At 43.0% G+C, this 24349-nt stretch overlaps 1 protein-coding gene across 3 annotated transcripts in view; it reads right to left on the bottom strand.

Moving 5' to 3' along the window:
• TENM2 (teneurin transmembrane protein 2) overlaps positions 1-24349 on the bottom strand; it is a 988081-nt gene that overhangs the window by 56347 nt on the left and 907385 nt on the right. For 2 of the 3 annotated variants that reach the window (XM_061188437.1, XM_061188438.1), the window contains exons 18-23: positions 16362-16505; positions 15664-15913; positions 8559-8579; positions 5356-5588; positions 3927-4081; positions 1713-2587 (exon numbers count right to left, since the gene is read on the bottom strand). In XM_061188437.1, coding sequence (XP_061044420.1) covers positions 1713-2587; positions 3927-4081; positions 5356-5588; positions 8559-8579; positions 15664-15913; positions 16362-16505 — 1678 coding nt within the window. The remainder of the gene's footprint in view (positions 1-1712; positions 2588-3926; positions 4082-5355; positions 5589-8558; positions 8580-15663; positions 15914-16361; positions 16506-24349) is intronic. The other variant, XM_061188439.1, reaches the window with a different exon arrangement.

Raw genomic sequence — 24349 nt, 5'->3', positions numbered from 1 at the left:
AGAGCCTCAAGGCCTCTGTGTGGTTTTGTCCATCCCTCTGTTAACTCCTTTCTCTAAAGTTTTCGCTAAGGCTACTGCAGTCCCCACGGGAAGTAGAGTCTGTCTCTGATTTTTAAACAACCAACTTGCTGACCATGTGTAAAAAATACCACAAAACAGAAAGAAATTACCATCTTTTTTAGGAGGCCAAGAAAGCCATACGCATTGAACCCCTACAACGGAGAACGTATGATAATTTACCAACTCAACCGTATGGAAAAAAAAGCAGCTCTTCATATCAAGAGAGAAAAAAATTATGCTTCCATGTAACTTCTGAACGAACATTAGAAAAAAACAAAACAAAAACCTTAACCTTGTTTTCATTCAGCTAGGGGCCCCTTCTGGAAAATACTCTCCCAGGTAGAGGTCCTGTCTCAGGACGCACCTCAGTCTGAATGAACTTTGTTACTACAGCCTCTTAAGTCAGGCCTACTTCAGACTGGTCTCCTGAGAGTGACACCAATTCTCTCTGAAATGCATTGGGTCTTCAGGTGCAACTTCCAGAAGAGAAGATGAGAATCTAGGAGGCGTTTGGGTTAAAGAGTAGCTTTAGCCTAACTTGGTGTGAGAGCTAAAGACGGCACTTAGATGGTGCCTTCAGGGACAGAGTCACTGGCTGGTAAAGTGTGATCAAGTCCCAGTGTCTGAAGGATATTAGGGTGCTTCAGAAGTCTGAGAAAGACAGCTTGGCCCAAAGAAGGAAGGAGAGCAAGGGCAAGCAATTCTGCAGTGCAGCCAATTTCCAGGAGGTGGCAACAGCTTCCTTTACATTCTCCCAAACCTTTTGGAATGCAAACAGGAAGTGCACATCCCTGAAAGTAAAACTGATCAACAATGAGGTCTTCTGTTCTCTCCCCTGTCCCTCTTTCCTTCTTTGACAACACCTTGCCAACTCACTAAATTCTCAGCTGGCAGCAACAGCTAGATGGAAAGCAAGCAACGACTCCAAATATAGAGTGGTTAACCGGATCCTTCACCAACAAGGAGAGCCAGATACTTATAAATTCCATCCCTGTCTCAGCCAGCGAATCACGCCTTAGCAATTTCCTCCCACCAGCATCCCACTGGTTAATACCTGCAGCAGCAGGCAGCTGGACCAAGAACCGCCTGCAGGAGCGAGGGAAAACAGCTTTTTGGTAAAACAAACAGCGGGACTATCAAGTATGAGATAATTGTTAGGGGAAATATGCCCAGCTCTCACATCTTTTAATATACCCAGCACTTTATCTGTATTGATCTGCTTCTGCTAAAGAGGAAATTCAGAGTTTATCTACCTGTCTGTGCAATCAAGTGTGTTGCTGCACCTATCGGCAAATTACAGGAGCCCCACCAGGATCTTGCCTTTTAGTTTCTAATTTCCGCACCCATGGCAAACATGAATAATCAGCAAAGTTAATCAACACTTGATCTCTCAGGCGCTGTGCGTGTCCAATATCCTGAAATTGGAATGGCAAGCAGGCAACAGGCATTCCCAACTCTTGTAGGGGGGATGTTCAATACCAGACACCCAATAGTGCAAATCATTTAGGAGTCAGGGGACAGGAATATCCTGGGGCGTTCAAGTTAGGAAGACAACACGAGTAAACAATTCTAAAAGCTACACGGACGGCCAGTCCTGATGCCAGCGAGGGTAGGGTGAGTACTCTTAGGAACCACTTTAAAAACCTACTTACTCATAGAAAGTCGTCCATCCGGTTTCATCACTCTTGGTGGCTAGGAGGCCAGTGTTCCCATCGTAGGTCATGAGGCCAAGCTCCAAGTTCTGCGTGGACACGACTTTGAGACCTCCGTTGGTGCCCACTGTGAGAGTGATGATCTGGTGGTCAGGCATGAGCAGGTGGCGGGGCATGCCACTGCTGTCCCGACGGATCTTCAGGGAATTTCCATTATTGTCAATCAACTCAGTGACATCATTGTCAGCACTATACGTGAAATTGTACAAGTACTCCCCCGTCACCAGGCTCACAGTGTACTGGTGGATGCCATCGGCGTTGAAGACGTACAACTCCTGTTCTCCGGGGGATGCAGCCTCATACTGGTTGAAAGCATTCAGAACAGGCTTGTTCTTGCTGACCGCCCTGATCCGAATATTTCCAAGGTCTGCGATGTAGATGGTACCATCGGGAGCTACAGCTAAGGATGATGGGGAATTCAAGATGGCATCAGTCGCATAGGCATCATCTCCTGAGTAGCAGTTGCAATTGACATCGTTTTTGCAGTCGCAGTCAGAGGCTGCCCCCGCTAAGAGGCAGATCTCCCCATTGGTTGTTACCTGGCGTAGACGGTTAATCTTCTTCTCATCTGTCTCGGTGATATAGAGGACCCCAGTGTGAGAGAGGGCAATGGCACTGGCTGACTCCAGAGCAGAGTGAATGGCTAGCTTGCTGAGCGAGTAGTCAATGCCAGGAACCTGGCAGTGCATGGGGCGTCCCGCAATGATGCTGACTTGGTGGTTCTCGGTGATGCGAAGGATGACGTTGTTCTCTAGAACATACAGGGAGTTGTCCATGGGGTTGACGGCAAGGTCTGTTGGCCATTCCAGGCGAACCTGTGGATGATATGGCACCAAATTCAAGAACAGCCTCTAACGTGCTCAGTGTTCAACCGTGCAGGGCACTTCTATTGATTTTATGCAACTGGGAGAAAAGACTTACTTTTTTTTTTTTTTTTTTACTAACACACTGTACGAGACGCGCCCATCATGGAACCACTTGCTCATTGCCTATGCTGGGTGTGCGCGATAGCGAAGAAGTAACTTGGAACAGACATCTCCTGCTCCGTCACCTGCTGTGGCTAGAGTAGGTCACCAGTTCCACCCATGATGCTCTTGACAGCCCCAGATAATTGGACCAGGGTCAGAGTCATCACATACAGTCAGGTGGTTCACAGCACAGAGGGCTAGTGTAATGCAGCCCATACTCCGCTCACCAAGCTGTGGGCCTGAGGAGGCTAGGTTCATTTAGAGGAGGCATCTTTATCTGATTCACGACAAGGAGCCACGCGGTTTAGAAGGTGTCCCTGACCCAAGGGCAGCCAATAGACAGGCTGGCCAGCCAACTACAACCTGAGTGTTTGCTTGAAAAAGTGAACTGGACCAAACACATCCCTTCTCTGCAGAATCTGAAATGAAAACCTCAGTAACTAGTGGTCCGTTAGTTGAGGAACTTGAGCTGAAATTAATGAAGTTGACCGAGGGGTGGAAAAGGCCCTTTTGGAAGAGTAAACATAGACTCCAGGTTGTCTGAAGACCCTTATATTCAAGTCCCATTTCTGTAAATCAACTATACTCCAATAAAAATTTTAAAAAAGAAGTATAAAGTCCCATTTCTCCTGTGGTACATTTGAGTGAGTCTCTGTTCTCTGCCAACAGGTAAGAACCTGGACTAAAAGACTGTCACTTGGGGGAACGTCGCAGAGGGATCTGCTTTAGTCACTACTGCGCAAAGTAAAGGTTTATATAGTGAGGATGCAATCATTTCAGATTAACAGGGAAGTTCTGATTGACACGTAATACTGTATGGTACATTCTCAAACCTGCGATAATGATGAAGAAGAAAGGTAATTACACAGTAACTCCTACCCTATAATCTGCCACGGCTGGAGTGTGTCACCAGCTCCACTTTTCTGAGCAGAATTTCCCTCTCCCGAGCAGAATTTCCCTCTCCCATTCTCTTTTTCTACTTCTCTCTCATTTCTATCTGACATTTCCCGTTCCATCCTGCTGTCTAGTTCATCTTAAGCCTTCTGCAAACAAACCTGGGATCTGTATCTATATCTCCTCCTCCCACTGCACTTCCAACCCAAACAGGCCCCAGGTGAGAACTTCAGGCCCAGAACCAGGTGTGGCGTAGTGATGAGAAATGAGAGAGAGAGAGAGAGAGTCCCACCTGGGCCACGTCCATGCTGGAGTCACAGCTCAGTGGCCGGACAGCAGTGAGGTCATTGGAGCCCAGCAAGGTGGAGATGATTCCATTCTGGTCAACCTTGCGGATCATGGTGGCGTCGACAAAGTACATGAGCCCGTTCTTGTCAACTGCAATACCTGAGCAAGACAAACAGTGTGTCTCTTGGCAAAGAGCAGGGCTGGTAGGATGGGGTTGGGGGTAGGGATGCCCTACCGGGCATTACCTTCTTGGATTAGGGACCTGACTGGAGTAGCACACTGAGAGCTGTGGCTCTCAATCTTTTAAGGTGATACCCTTTCTCAGGGGCACTGTGCTAGATCTGCCTAATTCCTGGGGTGCTGGCTGCTTCACCACGCAGCCAAAGAACGAAGCTTGGGCTGCAAATGAACTAAGGCTGCAAATGAGGGAATGGGGAGATCATTTTGCATCTGCTCTTTTTAGAAAAGATGTTATTTCCCAAGTTCACTGCTTAAAAAATTATTGGTAGTAAATTACTTGAATACCCTTCACAACTGACTGCAACAGTAAGGCTGGGAAACAATGGCCCTTGCAGTCACAAACTCCTAAGTCAACATATATCCTCCAGGAAGTATTCCCAATGAAGCCTTGACTCCATCGATACTCTGGGGGGAATGCTGGTCCTAGCACTCCCTTGGTAAGAGGCAGACAGCAGCTTCTATTGCTTTTGCATTTTCACCCCAGTGCGCAAGCCCAAGCCTCCCCATCCTTATTTCATGCTGCTGTGTGCTTTCAGCATAGCTAAAAATGCTAACAAGAATTGGACCTTCAAATGATGGGTCCTTAACCTTCTTTCTTTCTTTTTTTTTTTTTTTTAACATGCCCTTAACCTTCAGTTAGTCCTTTTCAAACAGAGATCCATCAGGGCCAAGAACCGCCCCCCCCCCGCCCCCCCCCCCAAATCCAGGCCCTTGGAAATGATACCCGTTCTTAATTGCTACCATTATGGGGCATTTGCAAAATGTCAGGTACTGTGCTTTTGACTTTAGGTACACTATTATCTAACAGAACAGCTGCGGAGTGGTTGGAGGCCCTCCTACCGGGCTCTGTTCTGTCTGCAGCCCACACAGCTGGCACTCTGGCTCGCGGAGCGAACATTTCCTTCTGACTCTCTGTGACTGGCGGCAGCCAGCAATCTCCAGGAGCAATCCACCCCACTTTCCATTTGTAGCCTAAAGACATTTGCGGGTGACGAAGTTTACTTCAAATAAATAAATAAATGTTTCTTTAAGAAACATTTCACCCACACACCAAAGCCATCTAGCAGAGTTAAATTATTCTAGGGGAAGCTGTGTTTGGGACTGCCTGGGCTTAGTTCAGTTCCAACAGGGAGGGAGCCATGCGTGTGGCAAGCTCTCTTTGGGGAAGGGCTTTCTTCCTCTGCAGCCTTTACCTCGAGGGCTCATCAGGGTGGCATCCACAGCCTTGCCTCCATCCCCGCAGCGGGCTTCGTCGAAGGGCAAGCATTGCTCTCCCGTCCCTGCCACGACTTCTGAATTCCCAGCCAGGTCTTTAGCTCCGCTCAGAGACTTGACTCGGTAGATTCGCCGACTGTTGGTGTCAGACACGTAGAGAGAGCCGGACACGGGGTCCACCGCCAGATAGTACTTGTGTGCTGGGTTGTTGCTTTAGGAGAAGAAGCACACAGAGGAATGAGAAGGGGCTATGCAGCTGGCCTCCTGGGTCAAAGAGATGACAGAAATCCCAGCAAGACTCTACCCACCTCCGCTGTCTTTCCACTTTAGTGAACTGGAAAGAATCTAACGTAATAAGTTAGTGTTCTAACATATCATGGCTCTTAGCTGCTTCTAATTGGACTTAAGCTCCTCATGCTATCAGAGAATTCATCGCTTCCCTTCATGCTAGAATACCATTGCTTCATTTAGCTGTTGCACAAGATCTTACTCTGATACTGCTTTTGTGTTTGTGTTTTGTGGGTGCCAGCCTCCTTTCTTTCCCCCGTGGGTTTACTATGTTCGCAAGTGGGGCTGAGGAACACTTCCACGGGACAATGTCCTCTTTTTAATCTATGCTTCCTCAGTGCCTCCAAGGTACTAGATCATGAATACTGGGGCAACCTGGAGTTTTCCTAACTTTGTGATGGGAGGCTCCCCAGAGCCATCCCCAGTCCTCAGCCTCAGATCTTCTCTACTGTTCCTCGGCGTGGATATGAACCAAGTTGGTATCTTGTGTGATGACATGTGATATCTTGCCGATATCATGTCCAGAATCTGAATTGTAAACGAAGGAGATGTAGTTTTCAAATCTTGGGTAACAGTGTGGTCACAGGCATGGCCCAGGATCTACCAGGACCCTAAGGCACACTAGGAGAGAGATACCTCAGGGTGGGGGAAATGAATTAGGAGAGCATGAAGCCTCAGAGACCTGGATCTCTTTCTCTGCCGTGCGTCCAGTTGTTCTATGTGTTGCTGATGAGGAGAGGGTAAGATCTCTAAACTTGGCTCAGGACTAAGACGCAGGAAACTCTAAACTCAACTTGGACCCAGCTGGCGAACCTAGGGAAGTCTTTTGGCCACGATGGGTCCTAGATTCCTTATTGGGGTAATAAAGAAGTCAAATCAGAGCATCACTCATGTCCCTTTTGGCTCAAACCCTACATTTTCATCCCTCTGCAGTGTCTGTCACTGGCTGGAGGTTGAGACCAGAATGGGTACTCGTGCTATTCCCACATCGGTGATTAGCGTCACTGCCCCTAGGATGCAAGCAGCAGACGCCTCTCTGTCCTAGTGTGGGAGACTAGGTTTTGGTGCCACATGCTTAAAACGAGCACAGGTCTTTTTTTTTTTTTTTTTTTTTTTCCAGTTATTTTTCAACTGTAGTTTGGAATTATGGGAAGAGAGGAGCTGGGAAAGGTGAAGGGAAGGTGAGGGCGATGGTAGTGTTGGATACATCTGTCCTGTAGACAGTAGCTGGTAAATTACTAATGAAAACACCACCATTTGGGTTCTTCCCTGAGTTAAGGAAGAAAAGAACAAGGAAGCCATTTTTAGGAACAGTTTGTGCGTCGAGACCGTCTTTAATTCCAGCCTCTCCTCAGGTTGCTATTAAGACATACCAACTAGAAGTCAAGGTCTTTCTAAAATTCCAGCCTAGATAACAGGTCTGGGAGAGTAGGCTACCTGGGTTCCTTTCCTTCCTTCCTTCTTCTTCTTTTTTTGGCTACTAAGTCTTGAGAGACTATCCATACATGCAAAACAAATTAGGGCAGAAAGGGAAAAAATTCATGCCATTTTCTAATTAGACGCTGTACTTTGTTACTGACCACACAGGAGCTGGTGCCATCATCAGAAGAATCAGGGCATTGCACATCTGTGCCTGTCTGTGAGCAAGATAATTAATTCTGGACTTTCTAGGGAGCCCAATTCAAGGAGGCTTTTCAAAATCTCTGGCAGAAGAGCAGCCAGTTGAGGGGGTGGGGTCAGTTCCTGCTGGGAGCCCATTCTTCCCCATGGCCTCATAACTCATTTCAATCAACATTCTTGCAGAGGAGCTCAGCGAGATGGATGGCCATGCTTTCACACTGGGGCTATGGCAAAGGTCAGATGGAGTATGGACGTTTGAAGGGGGTGTCCTTCCGGGGCACTGCTGCTTTTTAAAAAATTTGGCCCATTGGGGGTGTCTAAAACCAGCCAATTTGGGCGTGCCTGAGATGGAGGAGGCAGAGGACTCCTACACGTGGCTTTTGCACTGACTTTGATGATCTTGTACAACTTTATTCTTTGTCTAATTTTGACCTAACATCATGCAGGAGCCTCTGCCAACATTTCATTTCAAGGAGTGAAGAGAAGGATTCCCTTGAGTATTAAAATACATTGCTTTGTTTTTTTCCTCCTCTTCCAAATAAAAAGAAGGTCACTTTTCTTCTATTTTAGTGCAACCTGGAGTTTTCCTAATGTTGTAACAGGAAGCTCCCCAGAGCAACATGCACATACATGTGAATTGGACCAATATGGTTTAGGTGATAATCTCAGAGCAGTTGAATGACAAAGCCTACTTAGACAAAAAGTACTCGGTCCACACCCTTCATAATACTTAAAAGTGATTGAATTCCAAGACAATTTCCAATGCACCTGACTGTTGGATTCATTCTGACCAGCAGATTGGCAATTAACTTGTTTTTTTTTTTTTTTTTTTCTTTTTTAAAGTGACCATACATCCAGCGGAAAAAAAAATCATCAAGGAGTTTGAAAATGAGTTTTTGACCCGTTTCCAGTTCATTAAAGCTTTTGTGAACCCAGTCCAGCATTTACAAAAGCCAGAAGTTTGCCTCAACTGTTTAGCCCAATTATGGACCGCACTGAGCAGTCGGGATGAAAGTTTGCTGAGGGTTCATTACCTCGCACTTGCATCTTCCAGAAATTCTAATTATTGTCAGCTTATTTGGTTGCTTTTTGACTGAATTTCATAATTGCTAAAGCTTATCATATCCACAACACACAATTAGCACATAAAAAAGTTACTATATTTGGTACATAAAAATATACAACATTACACAAGAAAGCACAAAACAAAAAGCAAACACAAGGAAGCAAACGAACCATATCAAATTATACGGGAAAGACTTCTTCATCTTACCTATGTTTAAACTCTTTATTTCTTTAGAGAAAGAAAACAGAAGGAAAAAGAACAAACAGTTAGCGGAAGAATTGATGATAAAGCAAACATAACATTTTCGTTTCTTGTATAATGGGGCCCCCCAAAAGGCACTCTTTTTCTTTTTTTTCCCTTCTAGCTGACAGCTCCCAGCACAATTATTTGGGAAGCTCCCCTGATCCTGGATTCCTCCCGGCCACTGGAGAATCTAGACAAGAATGCCTGAATTCTCTGACCAGCAATGTGGCATCACGTGACACAGGTGGCAACAGGTGAAACAGGCTAATGAAGGGACGGCACACAGGTTACCTCTTGAGTGCCAGCACCTATCGATTGGTAATGGCTGCTGGGAGGGCGGGAGTGGAAGGATCCTGAAGCCAAATTCAAGCTCAGCCGTCAAGAGTGCTGTGACGCCTTTGGAACATCCGCCTTGGGTGTGGTGACGCCTGTACCACCTACTTGCCATTGGTGCATTACAGAGTCTGTACCACCCGAGAGAGAGCGGCCCTGCCCACAGCCAATTGCATTTGACAAACACCCTGTTGAACCCTGAGAGTCTCAACCATTTCCTCGCTCTGCTCCTTGCCCCCTCCCCTCTGCCCATCTCCCTCGCACGCCTGGGCCCCCAAGTATGCATTCTTTCTTACGGATAACACCCATCAGTGAAACTCATAGGCGATACCATCCTCTCGTAATTGGAGCCAAAGACTCCAGTTAACATTCTTTTTCAGAAAACTAGTCGAAGTGTTGCTTCTGTTTTCTTTTAAGAATAAAAATACACGTCAGTTTCAACAGGAGAGTGGCTGAATCTTAAGAGCATTAAGGAGAAGAGGAGAGAGGCTAGGGCCTTAAATAGAGAAGTGCTCCCCACTAGGAGTGCTCTCCACTCCTAGGCCAACGTGGAAGAAACCCCTGACCCCTCTTTCCCTTCTAGCTAAGGGAGGAGGCTTCAGGGAAGGAACAAAGAGGGTTTAATGCCCTGATTCCTGCCTGGGTGCAGCTCAGGTCTCTGCCGGGGGCCATCATTAGTGGTGGGTTTGCACAGGGATTACATTTTTATATTTTATTCCAACATGTTAGTTTTTGCAAAAAAAAAAAAAAAAGTTAATTAAATGATGCTGATAACTCTTGAGCTCTGACTGACATAGTGCAATTTAAGATTCATTCTGCAAAGCCTGGTGTGTCAGGGTGGCAGCCAGGAATTCTCGCATCTATTTTATATTGCTTAATGAAAGTGAAATGTTATCTGCCACCAGTGGTAGTCATATTTGGCTCTTAATTATTGCAATATCAATTCCACTTTTTTTAGTCAAGATTTTGTGAAAAGACTGGTTGGGATTTGGGTCTGCTGACCTGACCTACTTCTTTGCTAAGAACATCTGCTTTAAGTTGATTAATATAATATCTGTGTTGGGGGAAGGAGAAGGCAGTGGGGACTATGTCACTGAGACTGCAGAGTCCGAATGATCATGTAGATCTGAACTTTGGAGAAAGGCTGAGGTCACCGCTATTCCAGACCAAGGCCGTTAGCAGAGTGGGTGTTTAGCAGGCAACAAACCCAAATAAGAGCACCAGTGAGTCAGTCTATGTATTGGGTTGGCCAAAATGTTCGTTCAGTTAATGAATCCTTTGTTCAATAAAGTTCTTGGTGAAAATGAAAAAGGTCTTTTATTTTTCTTAAAGCGAAATGAACTTTTGGGCCAACCCAACAGAAGAGCATAGGTGCCCTACTTAGAAGGGACAGGCCTAGGCTTTGCGTCCATGGCCTCATAGAAACCAACCCTTTGAGGAAAAAGTGGTGTCTCAGATTCAAGAATTGAGATGGATTAGCTCTTCACACTGTGGAGTCTCAATGACTCCCCTGCAAAGCCTTCAGGGTCTCTCCAAGCCTTCTCTGCTTGTCTCAGGGAGCTCTCAGCAGGCTGTCTTGTGATTTATGTATGTGTGCTTGTCTTCCTAGCTTCATCGTGAACAGAAGTGAGTAAGTAAATCTGGACATGACTGACTCATCTCCATACGGCTGATTCTTAGTAGAGAGCCCTGGAGAGAGTAAGGGCTGGAAAAATGGGTTCTTGAGTGGAGGAAGGAATAGGCTGCTTCCCTTAGCGCTGCCAGACCCTGCCTTGGATGAGTTCCAATCCCCTCACGTTCTGCTCAGAATCACAGAGCTGCAATAAGTTGAGACTGTTGTCTCTTTTCATTCCAATTCTATCCCTCTGTGCCACAGAACAGGGTGGAGTTGCAGCGGCCACAGTTTCTGTTTGTATGTTTTAGTTCTAACTAAGGAGAAGTGAGTTGAGATACATATAGTTCAGTTTTAGGCGGATGTGCTTATGCGGCTCATACATGGTCCTTCTACCATCTTTTAGATGGTTGCTAGCCATTCTGGTACTCACGGCTTTCAGGAATCCTCCTGCCCTATTGTGCCAACTCACCTAGCATCATTACAGAAAGTGGAGTGCTCAGTGGAGAAGTCATATATCATGGAAGTGTAATAGTTAATTAACAACAAATTTTAGGTTATTTGTCTGGATTTTGTGATGTTTGCACTAATTGTCAGACTTTCAAAATTTGCAATTTGTTTTGGTTTCTTTTCTTATCCTAAATAATAGTTTCATTCCAAAACTGCGTAAGATTCAGGCCCCGTGAAACCTGTGTACCTCCTTGGTGAAAGAGCTTTGAACACAGTGCCAAGAACTGTCCAAAATTTTATGGAAATATTGTTGTCATTGTTACTCTGGGTAGGTGCTGTGTTATATTTTGTTTCCTGACCTCACAGAGAAAGTATTCCTCTCTGACTACAATCTCATTCTCCTCCCTAACTTTCTACGTTGGCATTAAGCAGGGTCTGTTGGAGCTGTACTCTCAGGCAAAGCTGGCCTTTGGTGAAGCTTACTTTCAATTTCTGCTGCCCTTGCCCGCCTTCCTAGGCTCCCACTTTTCTTGTGTCTCTTCCCTCTCTAGCACTCACACATTTGGGCTGGACCATTCCCTCCCCTAAACATCCTCCCTGGTGCAATGATGCTGCTGACCTATCCCAATACCAACGTCAGAATCTCAGCATGGGGAAGTGTTTTAGTTGGAAAAAAAGCATAGTTCATATCATAATATAATTTTATAATGGGAAAATGAAAAAAAAATTAGAATTTCAAACATGAAGGAAAGTGTGAGATTCTTATGTTTATGGAAAGGGGCCAAGTTAAGAAAAGGCAGGGAGACACTGTCCTGTCCGTTATCATTTACTGCCTCACACTGGGGTTCAGGTCTTGAGATAGTCTCAAATGGGGGAGAAAGGAAAGCTTTTTCGCTGACCGAAGTTCACCCTAAGGTGTGAGTGACTGACAGATTTACTCTACTCCCCAGGGCCTGGGTTTTCCAAGGACCATCTGAAGAGGGTGATAGTTATGAGAAGGGAAATGGGCTCCTAGAGGTGCGGTATCAGGCTTTCTGGGGAGGTGGGTGTTGAAAATGTCTTGAATGCCAGTGGAATTGGAGCTGGCAGGTGATAACCGGTTTACCTAGGAATAAGGCTCCTTCTACCATCAGAAGTTTTTCAAGCACATAGAACTCTGCCCCTGCATGTTTTGGATAGGCAAAGGAAGAAGCAAGGAAGAAGGAGAGCGAACATTTAAATAAAATTCGGGTTCGGAGGCTCAGCTCTGGGTTGGGTAAGTGAGACAGGGATGGGCACCGACTCCCGAAACTGGATCATTCAGCTGCCAACTCACAATGGAGAAAAGACAGAAGCACGACAGGTCTCTCCCTGCCCGCCCACGCCCCCCCACCTCCCCGCCCTTTGCTGGTTACTGTTTTGAAGAGAGGGGATTGACATCCCTTTGTTTTCAGGTATGCAGTGGGAAGAAAAGAAGAATCAAACCAGTGTTCTTGTTAAAGCTTAACTTCTAATCGCCTGGATACCTGGCTGATAAAACAAGAGCAAGTCCAAAGGCGGTTAAAAAGGAAAAAAAAAAAATCACACAGCCGTGAAGGGAAATTGACAGTTACACTTCTCCGCAGCTGTCCTCAATGTCACCACGTGGGCCCTTAGCTTGTGCCATTGATGTTGTGGCCCCTGCAACTTCAGAGACGTGGAATCCGGGACAAACTCCAACCAAAGGGTGGATGCTGGTCTTTGTCCCCTTTAACTCAAGCAACATGTCTTGACCCCCTCCTGTGGGCCAGGCACCGCTCTGGGCATCAAGGGGCAAAGATGTCAAAGGTGCCGGATCTACAGAAGTTCACACCCTGGGGCCCTACAGACTTGCAGAAATAGCTAAAAAACAAGGCAGTCAATGGTGTCACCTTTGTGGAAAATTAGAGTTAAGTGGCCCAGGGGAGGGAGAGAATTATTTCTGCTGGGGAGACTGGGCTTCATGGAAGAGCCCAGTCTTAAAGATGGAACTGATGAGGGAGATGAGGTAGAGAAGGTATTTTAAGTAGAGTGAGTCAAGGTGTGGAGGCGGGGATGGGCAGGCAAGGGCTGATGTGGCTCTGAGCAGGAAGAGAGGTGACAAAGAAGCAAGGGCCAGATGTGGAGGGTGACAAATGCCAGATGAAATCATGCAGCCCTCATGGAAAAGCCCAGCGCTAGCTCCACCCCCTTCCCTGCCTGCTTTCACGGCTCTCCACTGCCCAGAGGACGCCTACAAAGAAGATGCTTTACTAGGGTAAAAAAGGAAGTAAACATATTGGGAAAGGGACCTAGTTGGGGAGCTCTAGGAGGGTGGCTTGTCTGATTGTCATTCTGACAGCCTGAGGATTATCCAGCCTCTTCCACTTTGCGCCCTTCTTCCTCTCACTGTTCGCCTTTCGGTGATTACACCCTCTTACTCTACCCCATGGCCTTACCCTCTGTGTTTCCATGATGGTTGGTTGTTGGCTCTTCTAGAACACTCAGCTTGTATTGCCTTTCCTTGCCCAGGTCCCCATCTCTCACCCTCGAATGGGTGCTCTTTGAGCCTGGGTTTCATCCCCTTTTGGACCCTCAGAGCCCAGCACGGGCCTGACCCACCCTAATGCTTGGTAAACACATCCTGGATCACTGATCACTGAGGCTGGAACCTTCTTGGGTGGAAGCTGGGTTTTCTTCTCTCCTTTTACCCCTCCCAGTGCCCGGCACAGTCTCAGCTCCTCAGAACACTCAGCATCACTTTCTGGTGGTCAGAGAACTAATCTCTCCCCCAGGAGGGGCCTCAGAGACACAAAATGTAGGTGCAGCCCGTGACTTCTTCTAAGTCCTTCACTTGGCAGCTGAAGCTGCCTCAGAAAACACCACCACCCATTTGGCTGCTCAGGTCAAAATCCTAGCATCACCCTTGATTCTTCTCTCCTCTCTCTTTTTTTCCCTCATTTTTTTTTACACCCTATAAACACAATTCCTATCAGATTTACTTCGAACATATATCCCAATTGGAAGCTCCCCATCTCCCCTGCTACCACCCTAGTCCATCTCACCATCACCCAAATCCTGGACAATTGCTACAGCTCCCCTGTAGTCTTACACCCCAACAGTCCATTCTTCACCCAAAAGCCAGAGTCCTCTTTAAAAAATGCAAATCAGATCACGTCAGCTCCACCCCCCTTCCTACTTCAAATTCCAATGGCTGTGCACTACATAATGGAGAAGAAAATGAAAAAGAATGCATATGTATGTACAACTGAATCACTTTGCTGTACAGCAGAAATTAACACAACACAGTAAATCAACTATACTTCAATAAAATAAATTTAAAAGCAGAATACGATTCACACGTGTCGACATGGTCATTCAGACCCTGAAGCACTGGTCCCCTATCTACCTCTCTGCCCCACTCTGAGACACTCTCAGAAGTCCATACTGGACTTCCATCAGTCCCTTAAATAAGCAGGCTATTTGCTGATATTAGGGCTTTTGCATAACTTTTCTCTGCCTGGGGTACTCTTCCCCAGGTCTTCACGTGGCTGATCTCATCATTCAGGTCCCACCTCAAATATCACCTAGTATGAGAGGTTTCTCTGACTACTTTATCTTACGAAGCTTCCTTCTCCCTCCTTCCCACCACCACGGTTCCTATTTCTTACCCCGTTAGAGTTTCCTTATGGCATTTAGTGCTTGTGGAAAAATTTTTAATTTGTCCACACGATTTAGTTTGAAGTTCCCTATCAGACCACAAGCACAACTGAGGCTTTGCTTGTTCCCCTGTTTGTTTTGTTTTGTTTTGTTTTTTTGCCTTCGCCAGACAGTTCTGCACATAGTATATATTGGCCTTGTTGAATGAATTATTTCCCTTATTTATAGACTGCATTTCTCCCTCTACTTACAGATCCCTTTCTAGGTTTGAGGGCCTGGAATCAACTTTCCTGAAAAGAGAGCTTCAAAGAGCTTTTGTCCAGCACAGAGACCTGGACTTCAGACTCAGTAGCTAGCCATGGCCAGAGGAATCTCCCAAGGGGTGGCCAGAAGTTACCTAGCAAGGCCTATGCAGTACTTCTAAGTCAGATCCTAGTAAGTGTGCACAGATCCAGAAAATTCATAGAGAGCTAGCACATAGAGGTGCTCAATATAAATGTCTGAATTAATAAATGAATGTTAGAGGTTCTTAAACTTTGACGTGCATCAGAATCTTCTACAGAGCCTGTCAAAGAGAAAAGATGCCTTGGCCCTTCTCTAGACTTACTGAACCAGTGCCTCCGGGGGTGGGCTCCAGGAATCTGTATTTTTAAGAAGTGCCACTTTAGAAACCCGTGAAATGGACCATCAGCTTAAAGTAGTGGTCCTTTCACTATTTGGTATGTATCAGATTCACATGTGAAGGTTTTATACAATACGGCTACCCAGGTCCCACCCCCAGCACCATGACTGAAGGCTTTCTCCTTTGCCGTAAGGCAGGTGTCGACAACTGTACTAAATACACATGCAGTGTTTTATAGATACACAAAGCATTTCCCTTAGTCCTTATCTGATTCCAGGCCTAGGTTTTAAACCTCAGCCCATCACGCAGAATCTGTATTCTCTGAAGAACCCCACATGCGGCCACCATTTACCCAGGGAAGTTTTGTAGCAGTGGGAGCAATAGGGCAAAAGAAGGTTTTCTGTGCAGTCACTTACCGTAACTCCAAGATGCTGGTCACGTTTCGGGAGGGAAAGATGCGCCGGATGTAATTGAAGTCACCAACGAAGAGGCTCCCATCGACTCCAACAGCCAGAGCTACTGGGGCTAGCAGCTTGTTGCCTTCAGCAAGGCCGTTGCAGCTGGGACAGGAAATGCTCCGGCGGCGGCCGTTGCCCATGATGCTGGTGATGATGGCGGGCTGCTGGGTCAGGAACTGGTTCTCCCCAGTGCCCTTGTGTAGGATTCCTGGGGCAGGGGCAGTAAATGGGGGCAGTTACTGCAGCCCTCTGGGGAGGACACTTCTACCGGCTTACTGAGGATGAGGGGAAGTGACAGAGGGAAGAGAAACAGTAGGAAACGGCAACTTTGGGGAGCTCCCCAACTTCCTCATGATGCTGAGAGAGCTGTAATAGGATAGGTAAACCCCAAGGCTGTGGTACGGGGTAAGATAACATTTGTAGAGATCACTGAAGAAGAATTGTGAGGTACACTAAGGTGGATGGTCTGGAAAAACCAGCTCAACATTCCTTGACATTTAAAAGGAGAAGGTGGTAAAACCTACGAGTATTTTGGTCATTTGATGAAAAAGAGCTGCGGGAAGGGGAGGGGGCTACCACTTAAATGTCAAGGCTGGAGAGAAGGTTCCAGAGGCAAGACTAGGCCGTGTTTGGGAAAAGGAAATGTGCTCACATACCACTTTTAACGTTGAGGATGTGATGTTTGTCCAGGGACCAGCCCCCGAGGTTGGAAGGGTCCAGCTCAAATCCCTGAAGGAGGGCTGTCCTTTTCTCCCACAGGATGAGACTGGGGCAGGTCTCATATTCAAACCCGACAGACACTGAAAGATAAAAGGGGGTGGGGCAGAGTGGGAGATGAGAGAGTTTACTTGATTACTCCAGAGCCCTCCAGCAGGAATGAGAAACTTGTGCTCACGGTAATACAGATTCAGCTCAAAAAACTCACTCGAGGCGGGCTGATTGCTTTTCTCCTTGTGATTCCATACAATATTAAATTCAAATTTCAAGCTGAACTCAACCTTGAAACTTTACACAGTAGTAGTCTGTGGGGATGGAAAGACCTTTCCAATGAACAGTTGGTTTTCAAAAATGACCCCAGTGACGGGGAGGGAAGAGATGAATCATTTAGAAACTGAATACAACGCTCCTTTAGAGACGGACAGGAGACCGTTTCCCTCACGGCCTGCATTCGCTATTATTTTGCGTTATTTATTTTCACTCACTAGGAGAAAGACCTATGGAAGCTTTGTGGCTCATTTATAAGGAGATTCTGGAGGCAACAGCTTGTGTTAGCTGAGGCACTTTGTACATTCACTGAGGATTCCAGAGAGTTCCAAGTGAGGCAGGCATGGGGACTCAGCCTGCCAATTATGTGGCAATTCAGTGGGGAACAGAATCCAAAAACTATAAAAATCCTGCATTTGCCACATGGACAAATAGGAGAGAGGGGTGGGAGAAGAAGGCTTTTAGTCCCAATTCTGTTCCAGCTCACACTTCCTCGTGGCTCCATCTCTCCCGCGTGTAAAACAGAGCAAGTGAAGCCTCAGTTTCTCAGAGAGATGTCGTGAGGATAGAGACAAAACGCCGAGATGCCATACATTTTTAACTGGAACGCCGCTTTAGAAACATGAGGCATTGTTGTTATGGCTGTTCCTTCTACATTAAATTCTTAACTATGTGTGTCACCTTTGGGGATTCTCCGCAGCTTCTTTTAAATCCTGAGATATAGGAGTGTTGAAATGAAGGAAAGACACATTGTATCTTTTAAAAAAACCCATGTAGGTACTGGCTTGTCCTCTGAAAATTCCAAGAAACAATGACCAACTCAGTAGCAAAGAGAAGTGATAGTGCCTGATTTGTGGCCTTGAAATATTATTTCTCATTAAAAGGAATCAGGGCTCCTTGAAGAAACGGCTGGAGCAAGAAATGAACAATAGAAGACCAGGCGATTTTATCACACCAGATAGCAAGGAAGGAAATAAAATCTACTAGGGCCACGTCAAAAGAATTTGGGAATCAGCTTGAAGAAGCTTCCACTGACCAAAGATGAGACCATTTGACTATTAGGAAAGATAATAACTTCAATGGATATATTAGAGGTATTTCATCCTGTGAGTTCATAATGGTATTTAAAAACACTGATTTGCCACCAGTAGAGGATGTGAGAGAGCCAACTTATTATGTTGAAAACTGGTAAATAAAGGGAAAGAATCAAGCATTTATCCTTTCTTTCTTATTTGAACTGTACCTCAAATAACCAAGTAGTTAATGAGAAAGTATCTCTGTATAAAAGTATTCTAGCTGGTAAGTAATAAAGAAGCAATGACAGAATTAAAATATCATTTTGCAATCCCTAATGACCTAATGAATCTAGGCAATGAGCATCAATGCTGCTGAAATCACAAAAGAATAGACAAGCTGACATTAGTCACCTCCAGACAGAAGAAGACAGACCATCTATCAAGCTGTCTCACTTAAAAAAAAAATCAAAGAATAAAATACTTAGGAATAAATTTAACCAAGGAGGTGAAAGACCTGTACACTGAAAATGACAAGAAAGTGACGAAAGAAACTGGAGAAGACACAAATAAATGGAAAGATACTCCATGCTCATGGATTAGAAGAATTAATATTGTTAAAATGTCCATACTACCCAAAGCAAAGTACAGATTCAATGCAATCCCTATCAAAATTCCAATGCTATATTTTCACAGATATAGAAAAAACACTCCTAAAATCTGTATGGAACCACAAAACCCTGAACTGTCAAAGCTATCTTGAGAAGAAGAACAAAGCTGGAGGCATCACACGCTCAGATTTCAAACTATATTACACAGCTATAGTAACCAAAACAGTATGGTGCTGGCATGAAAACAGACACAAAGATCAATGGAATAGATTAGGGAGTCCAGAAATAAACCCAAGCATACATAGTCTATTAATTTATGACAAAGGAGCCAAGAATATACAATGGGCAAAGGACACTCTCTTCAATAAATGGGTTGGGAAAGCTGGACAGCCACATGTGAAAAAAAAAAAAAGAAAAGAAAAAGAAATTGTATCACTCTATGCCACTCACAAAAATGAACTCAAATGGATTAAAAGCTTGAATGTAAGACCTAAAACCATAGAACTCCTAGAAGAAAACATAGGCAATAAGCTCCTTAACGTCAGTCATTGCAATGATTTTTTGAATTTGACACCCAAAGGAAAGGAAACTAAAGCAAAAAGGAACAAGTGGGACTACATCAAACTAAAAAGCTTCTGCACAGCAAAGGAAACCATCCATAAAATGATAAGGAAACCTACTGAATGAGAGAAGATATTTGCAAATCATATATCTGATAAGGGGCTAATGTCCAAAGTATATAAAGAACTCATACCACTTGACAGCCCAAAACCAAAGAACCCAATTAAAAAATGGGCAAAGGAACTGAATAGACATCTATCCAAGGAAGACATACACGAGGCCAATGGTACGTGAAAAGATGCTCAGCATCACTAATCTTCAGGGAAATGCAAATCAAACCTACGATGAGATATCACCTCACACCTGTCAGAATGGCTATCATCAAAAAGAGGATGTGGAGGAAAGGAACGCTTGTGCGCTGTTGGTGGAAATGTAAACTGGTGCAGCCATTATGGAAAACAGTATGGAGGTTTCTCAAAAACTTAAAAATAAAACTACCATAGGACCCAGCAATTCCACTTCTTGGTATCTATCTGGAGGAAACAAAAACATCAACAGTGAAAAGATATATGCACCCCTATACTCATTGCAGCATTACTTACAATAGCTAAGATATAGAAACAACCAAGGTGTCCATTGACAGATGAATGGATAAAAATGATGTGATATACAATCAATGAAATATTATTCAGCCGTAAAAAAGAATCTTGCCATTTGTGACAACATGAATAGACTTTGAGGGCATTATGTTAAGTGAAATAAGTCAGATAAAGAAAGACAAACACTGTATAATCTCACCTATATGTGGATCTAAAAATTTGTGTAAATAGGAATATCATTTGCTCTAAATGCCTCAATGTTTTATTGTGAGAAACAGTAAATTTTGGGGACTTCCCTGGTGACACAGTGGTTAAGAATCTGCCTGCCAATTCAGGGGGCATGGGTTCGAGCCCTGGTCCGGGAAGATCCCACATGCCACAGAGCAACTAAGCCCACGCACCACAATTACTAAGCCTGTGCTCTAGAGCCTGCGAGCCACAGCTACTGAAGCCTGCGCGCCTAGAGCCTGTGCTCCACAACAAAGAAGCTGCCACAGTGAGAAGCCTGTGCATTGCAATGAAGAGTAGCCCCCGCTCACCACAACTAGAGAAAGCTCGCATGCACCAATGAAGACCCAACACAGCCAAAAATAAATAAATAAATAAATAATTTTTTGGGGTGAAATCTAAGTAATGTTTTTAAAGTGTTTATGAAACAAAGATAATCATAAGCAGAATAATAATAAAAAAAAAAACAAACAATCCAAAAAACAAAAAGCCAAGCTCATGTACAGGGAACAGATTGGTGGTTGCCAGAGGAAGGGGCTGGGTGGACCAAACAGGTGAAGAAAGTCAAAAGATACAAACTTTCAGTTAAAAAATAAATGAGTCACAGGGATGTGATATACAACATGGTAACTATAATTAGTAATGCCATACTCTACATTTGAAAGTTGCTAAGAGAGTAGATCTTAAAAGTTCTCATCACCAGAAAAAAATTTTGTAACTATGTATGGTGACAGATGTTAACTAGATCTACTGTAGTCATCATTTTGCAGTATATACAAATATCAAATCATTATGTTGTATACATTATATGTCAGTTATACCTCAAAAAAGTTGGTATAGATAAAATATCAAACTTGAACCTAGAAAGCCTCAAGTTCCAACTATCAATTTATAGGAGATATAGGACAGAGGAATATGTTAAACAGCCACAGGTGTGCAATCAGAAAACAAACCAGACTATGGGAAATGCTACAGGCAAACAATACAGTTTCTTCAACAAATAAATCATAAAACCTAAAAAAAGAGGTTGAAATGGAAGGAGAAACCATAGATTAAAATAATTGAAGAGAAATCAACCAGTTGCACAAGGTGGATCTCATCTGGATTCATAGTAAGTACAGGTAAAAATCTATAGTAATTACACAAAGGAACATGAGAGAAAGTCAAAGTAACTAATACCAAAGACAGCAAAAAAAGAAAGAAGGAACAATGGATCACAAAAGGGCCAGAAAACAAAGAATAAAATGACAATACTAAGTCCCTATAATTAATTAGTTTAAACGTAAACAGATTAAAGTCTCCAATCAAAAGACATGAAATGGATGAACGAATAAAACCAACAAGAGTCAATGTTATGATGCCTATAAGAGACTCACTAGAGCCATAAGGACCCATATGGACTGAGAATGAAGGGATGGAAAAAGGCGTTTCAAACTTTCAAGCAAATGGTAATCCCATCCCCCCCACCAAAAGCAGGGGTAGCTATATTTATATCAGACAAAATAGACTTCAAACTAAAAGTGTTAAAAAGAGACAAAGAAGGCCATTATATAATGGTAAAGTGGTAGATACATCAAGAAGATATAACAATTATAAATTATATTTATGCACCCAACAGTGGAGCACGTAGATATATAAAGCACAAACTAGCAGAGCTAAAAGGAGAAATAAACCGTAATAGGATAAAGTTGGGGACTTGAATATCCCACTCTCAAAAATGGACAGATCATCCAGACAGAAAGTCATAAAGGAAATAGAGGATTTGAACAACACTATAGACCAAATGGACCTAACAAACATACATAGAACATTCTATCCAACAATGGCAGAAGTGTATGTGGAACATTTTCTAGGATAGACCATATGTTAGGCCACAACACAAGTCTTAGCAAATTCAGGAAGATTAAAATCATACCAAATATCTTCTCTGACCACAATGCCATGAAACTAGAGCTCAATAACAAGAGGAAAACTGGAAAATTAAAAAATATATGGAAATTAAAAAACACTCTCCTGAATAACCAATAGATTAAGGAAGAAACTAAAGGGGAAATAAAAAGAGACAAATTAAAATGGAAACACAAATACCAGAACTTCTGGGATGCATTAAAAGCCAGTTCTAAGAGGGAAGTTCATAGCAATAAGCACCTACATTAAGGAAGATCCCAAATAAACAATCTAATTTTGTGCCTTAAGGAACTAGAAAAAGAAGAACAAACTGAGCCCGAAGTTAGCAGAATAAAGGAAATAATAAATATTGGAGCATAAATGAATAAAATAGAAAAGAGAAAAACAATAGAAAAGGTTAACCAAACAAAGAGTTGGTTCTTTAAAAAGATAAACAAAATTGACAAACCCTTAATTAGACTACCTAGGGAAAAAACAGGGAGGATCCAAATAAACAAAATTATGAATGAATAAGGACACATTATTTAATAATTTATACTACAGAAATACAAAGGATCATAAGAGGCTCCTCTGAATAACTATATACCAACAAACTGAACAACCTAGAAGAAACGGAAAAATTCTTAAAGACATACAACTTACCAAGACTGCATCAGGAAGAAATAGAAAATCTGAATGACCAATTGCTAGTCTGGAAGAAATAGAAAATCTGTACGACCAATTGCTAGTAAAGAGATTGAATCAGTAATCAAAAATCTCCCAATGAAGAAAAGCTTAGGACCAGATGGCTTCACTGGTGAATTTTCCCAAACATTTTAAGAAGAATCAACACCAATCCTTCTCAAACTCTTCCAAAAAATCAAAGAGGAGGGAACACTTTCCCAACCTCATTTTCAAGGCCAGCATTATCCTGATACCAAAACCAGAAAAGGACACTATCAGAAAAGAAAACTACAGGTCAGTATCCCTGATAAGTACAGATGCAAAAATTCTCAATAAAATACTAGCAAATCAAATTCAGCAGCATATTAAAATGATCATACACCATGATCCAGTGGGATTTATCTCTGGGATGCAAGGATGGTTCAACATATGCAAATCAATCAATGTCATAATCCAATTAACAGGATAAAAGAAAAAATCATGATTATCTCAAGAGGTGCAGAAAAAGCATTTGACAATACTCAACATCCATTCATGACAAAAACTCTTAACAATATAGGCATAGAAAAAACCCAACTCAACAAAATAAAGGCCATATATGACAAGCCCGCAGCTAACATCATACTCAATGGAAAACTGTTGAAAGCTTTTCCTCTAAGATCAGGAACAAGACAGGAGTGCCCATTCTCACCACTCCTAGTCAACATAGTATTAGAAGTCCTAACTGGAGTAATCAGGAAGAAAAATAAATAAGATGTATCAGAACTGGAAAGGAAGCAGTAAAATTGTCCCTATTTGCCAGTGGCATGATTTCATATATAGAAAATCCTAAAGACTCAAAAAAAAAAATGTTAAGACTTAATCAGTAAATTCAGTAAAGTCACAGGATACAAAATTAACATACAAAAATCAGTAGCATTTCTATACACCAACAATGAATTTTCTGAATAAGAAATAAAATAAATAAGTCCCATTTATAATAGCATCAAAAAATACTTAGGAATACACTTAATCAATGAGGTGAAAGATCTCTACTCTGAAAACTACAAGACATTGAAAGAAATCAAAGAAAACACAAATAAATGGAAAGTATCTTGTGTTCAAGGACTGGAAGAATTAAGAGTGTTAAAATGTCAATACTACCAAAAGCCATTTATAGATTCAATGTAATTCCTATTAAGATTCCAATAGCATTTTTTTCACATAAGTAGAAAAAAACACTCCTAAAAGTTATATGGAACCACAAAAGACTCTGAGTAGCCAAAGAAATACTGAGAAAGCAGAAAAAAGCAGGATGCATCATACTTCCTGATTTCAGGCTATATTATAAAGCCATAGTCATCAAAACTGTATGGTACTGGCATAGAAACGGACAAAGAGACAATTGGAATAGAACTGACAGCTCAGAAATAAACCCATGCATATATGGTCAACTAATATTTGACAAAGCAGCCAAGAATACTCAGTGGAAGAAGACAGTCTTTTCAATAAATGGTGCCAGGATAATTGCATATTCTCATGTACTAGAATGAAACTGGACCCATATCTATACCACTTACAAAAATTAACCCAAAATGGATTAAATACTTAAATGTAAGACCTGAAACTATAAGGAAACAGGAATAAAGCTCCTTGACATGGGTCTTGGTAATGATTTTTTTGGCTATGATACCTAAAGCACAAGTAACAAAATCAAAAATAAGCAAGTGGGACTACATCAAACTAAAAAGCTTCTGCACAAGAAACCATAAAAGTGAAAAAACAACCTATATAATGGGAAAAATATTTGCAAATCATAGATCTGATAAGGAGTTAATATCCAAAACACATAACGAACTCATACAACTCAATAGCAAAAAAACCAAATAATCCAATTAAAAAATGGGCAAAGGACCTGAATAGACATTTCTCCAAAGAAGATACACAAAAGGCTAACAGATACATGAAAAAATGCTGAACATCACTGGTCATTAGGGAAATGCAAACGAAAAGCACAATGAGATAACACCTCATGCCTATTAGAATGGCCACCAAAAAGACAAGGGATAACAAATGCTGGTGAGGATGTGGAGAAAAG

Source organism: Eubalaena glacialis, chromosome 4 (genome assembly GCF_028564815.1).
Source record: "Eubalaena glacialis isolate mEubGla1 chromosome 4, mEubGla1.1.hap2.+ XY, whole genome shotgun sequence".
Classification (NCBI taxonomy): domain Eukaryota; kingdom Metazoa; phylum Chordata; class Mammalia; order Artiodactyla; family Balaenidae; genus Eubalaena; species Eubalaena glacialis.
Note: the sequence above shows the minus strand (reverse complement) of the source record. Positions and strands in the feature narration are given on the sequence as shown.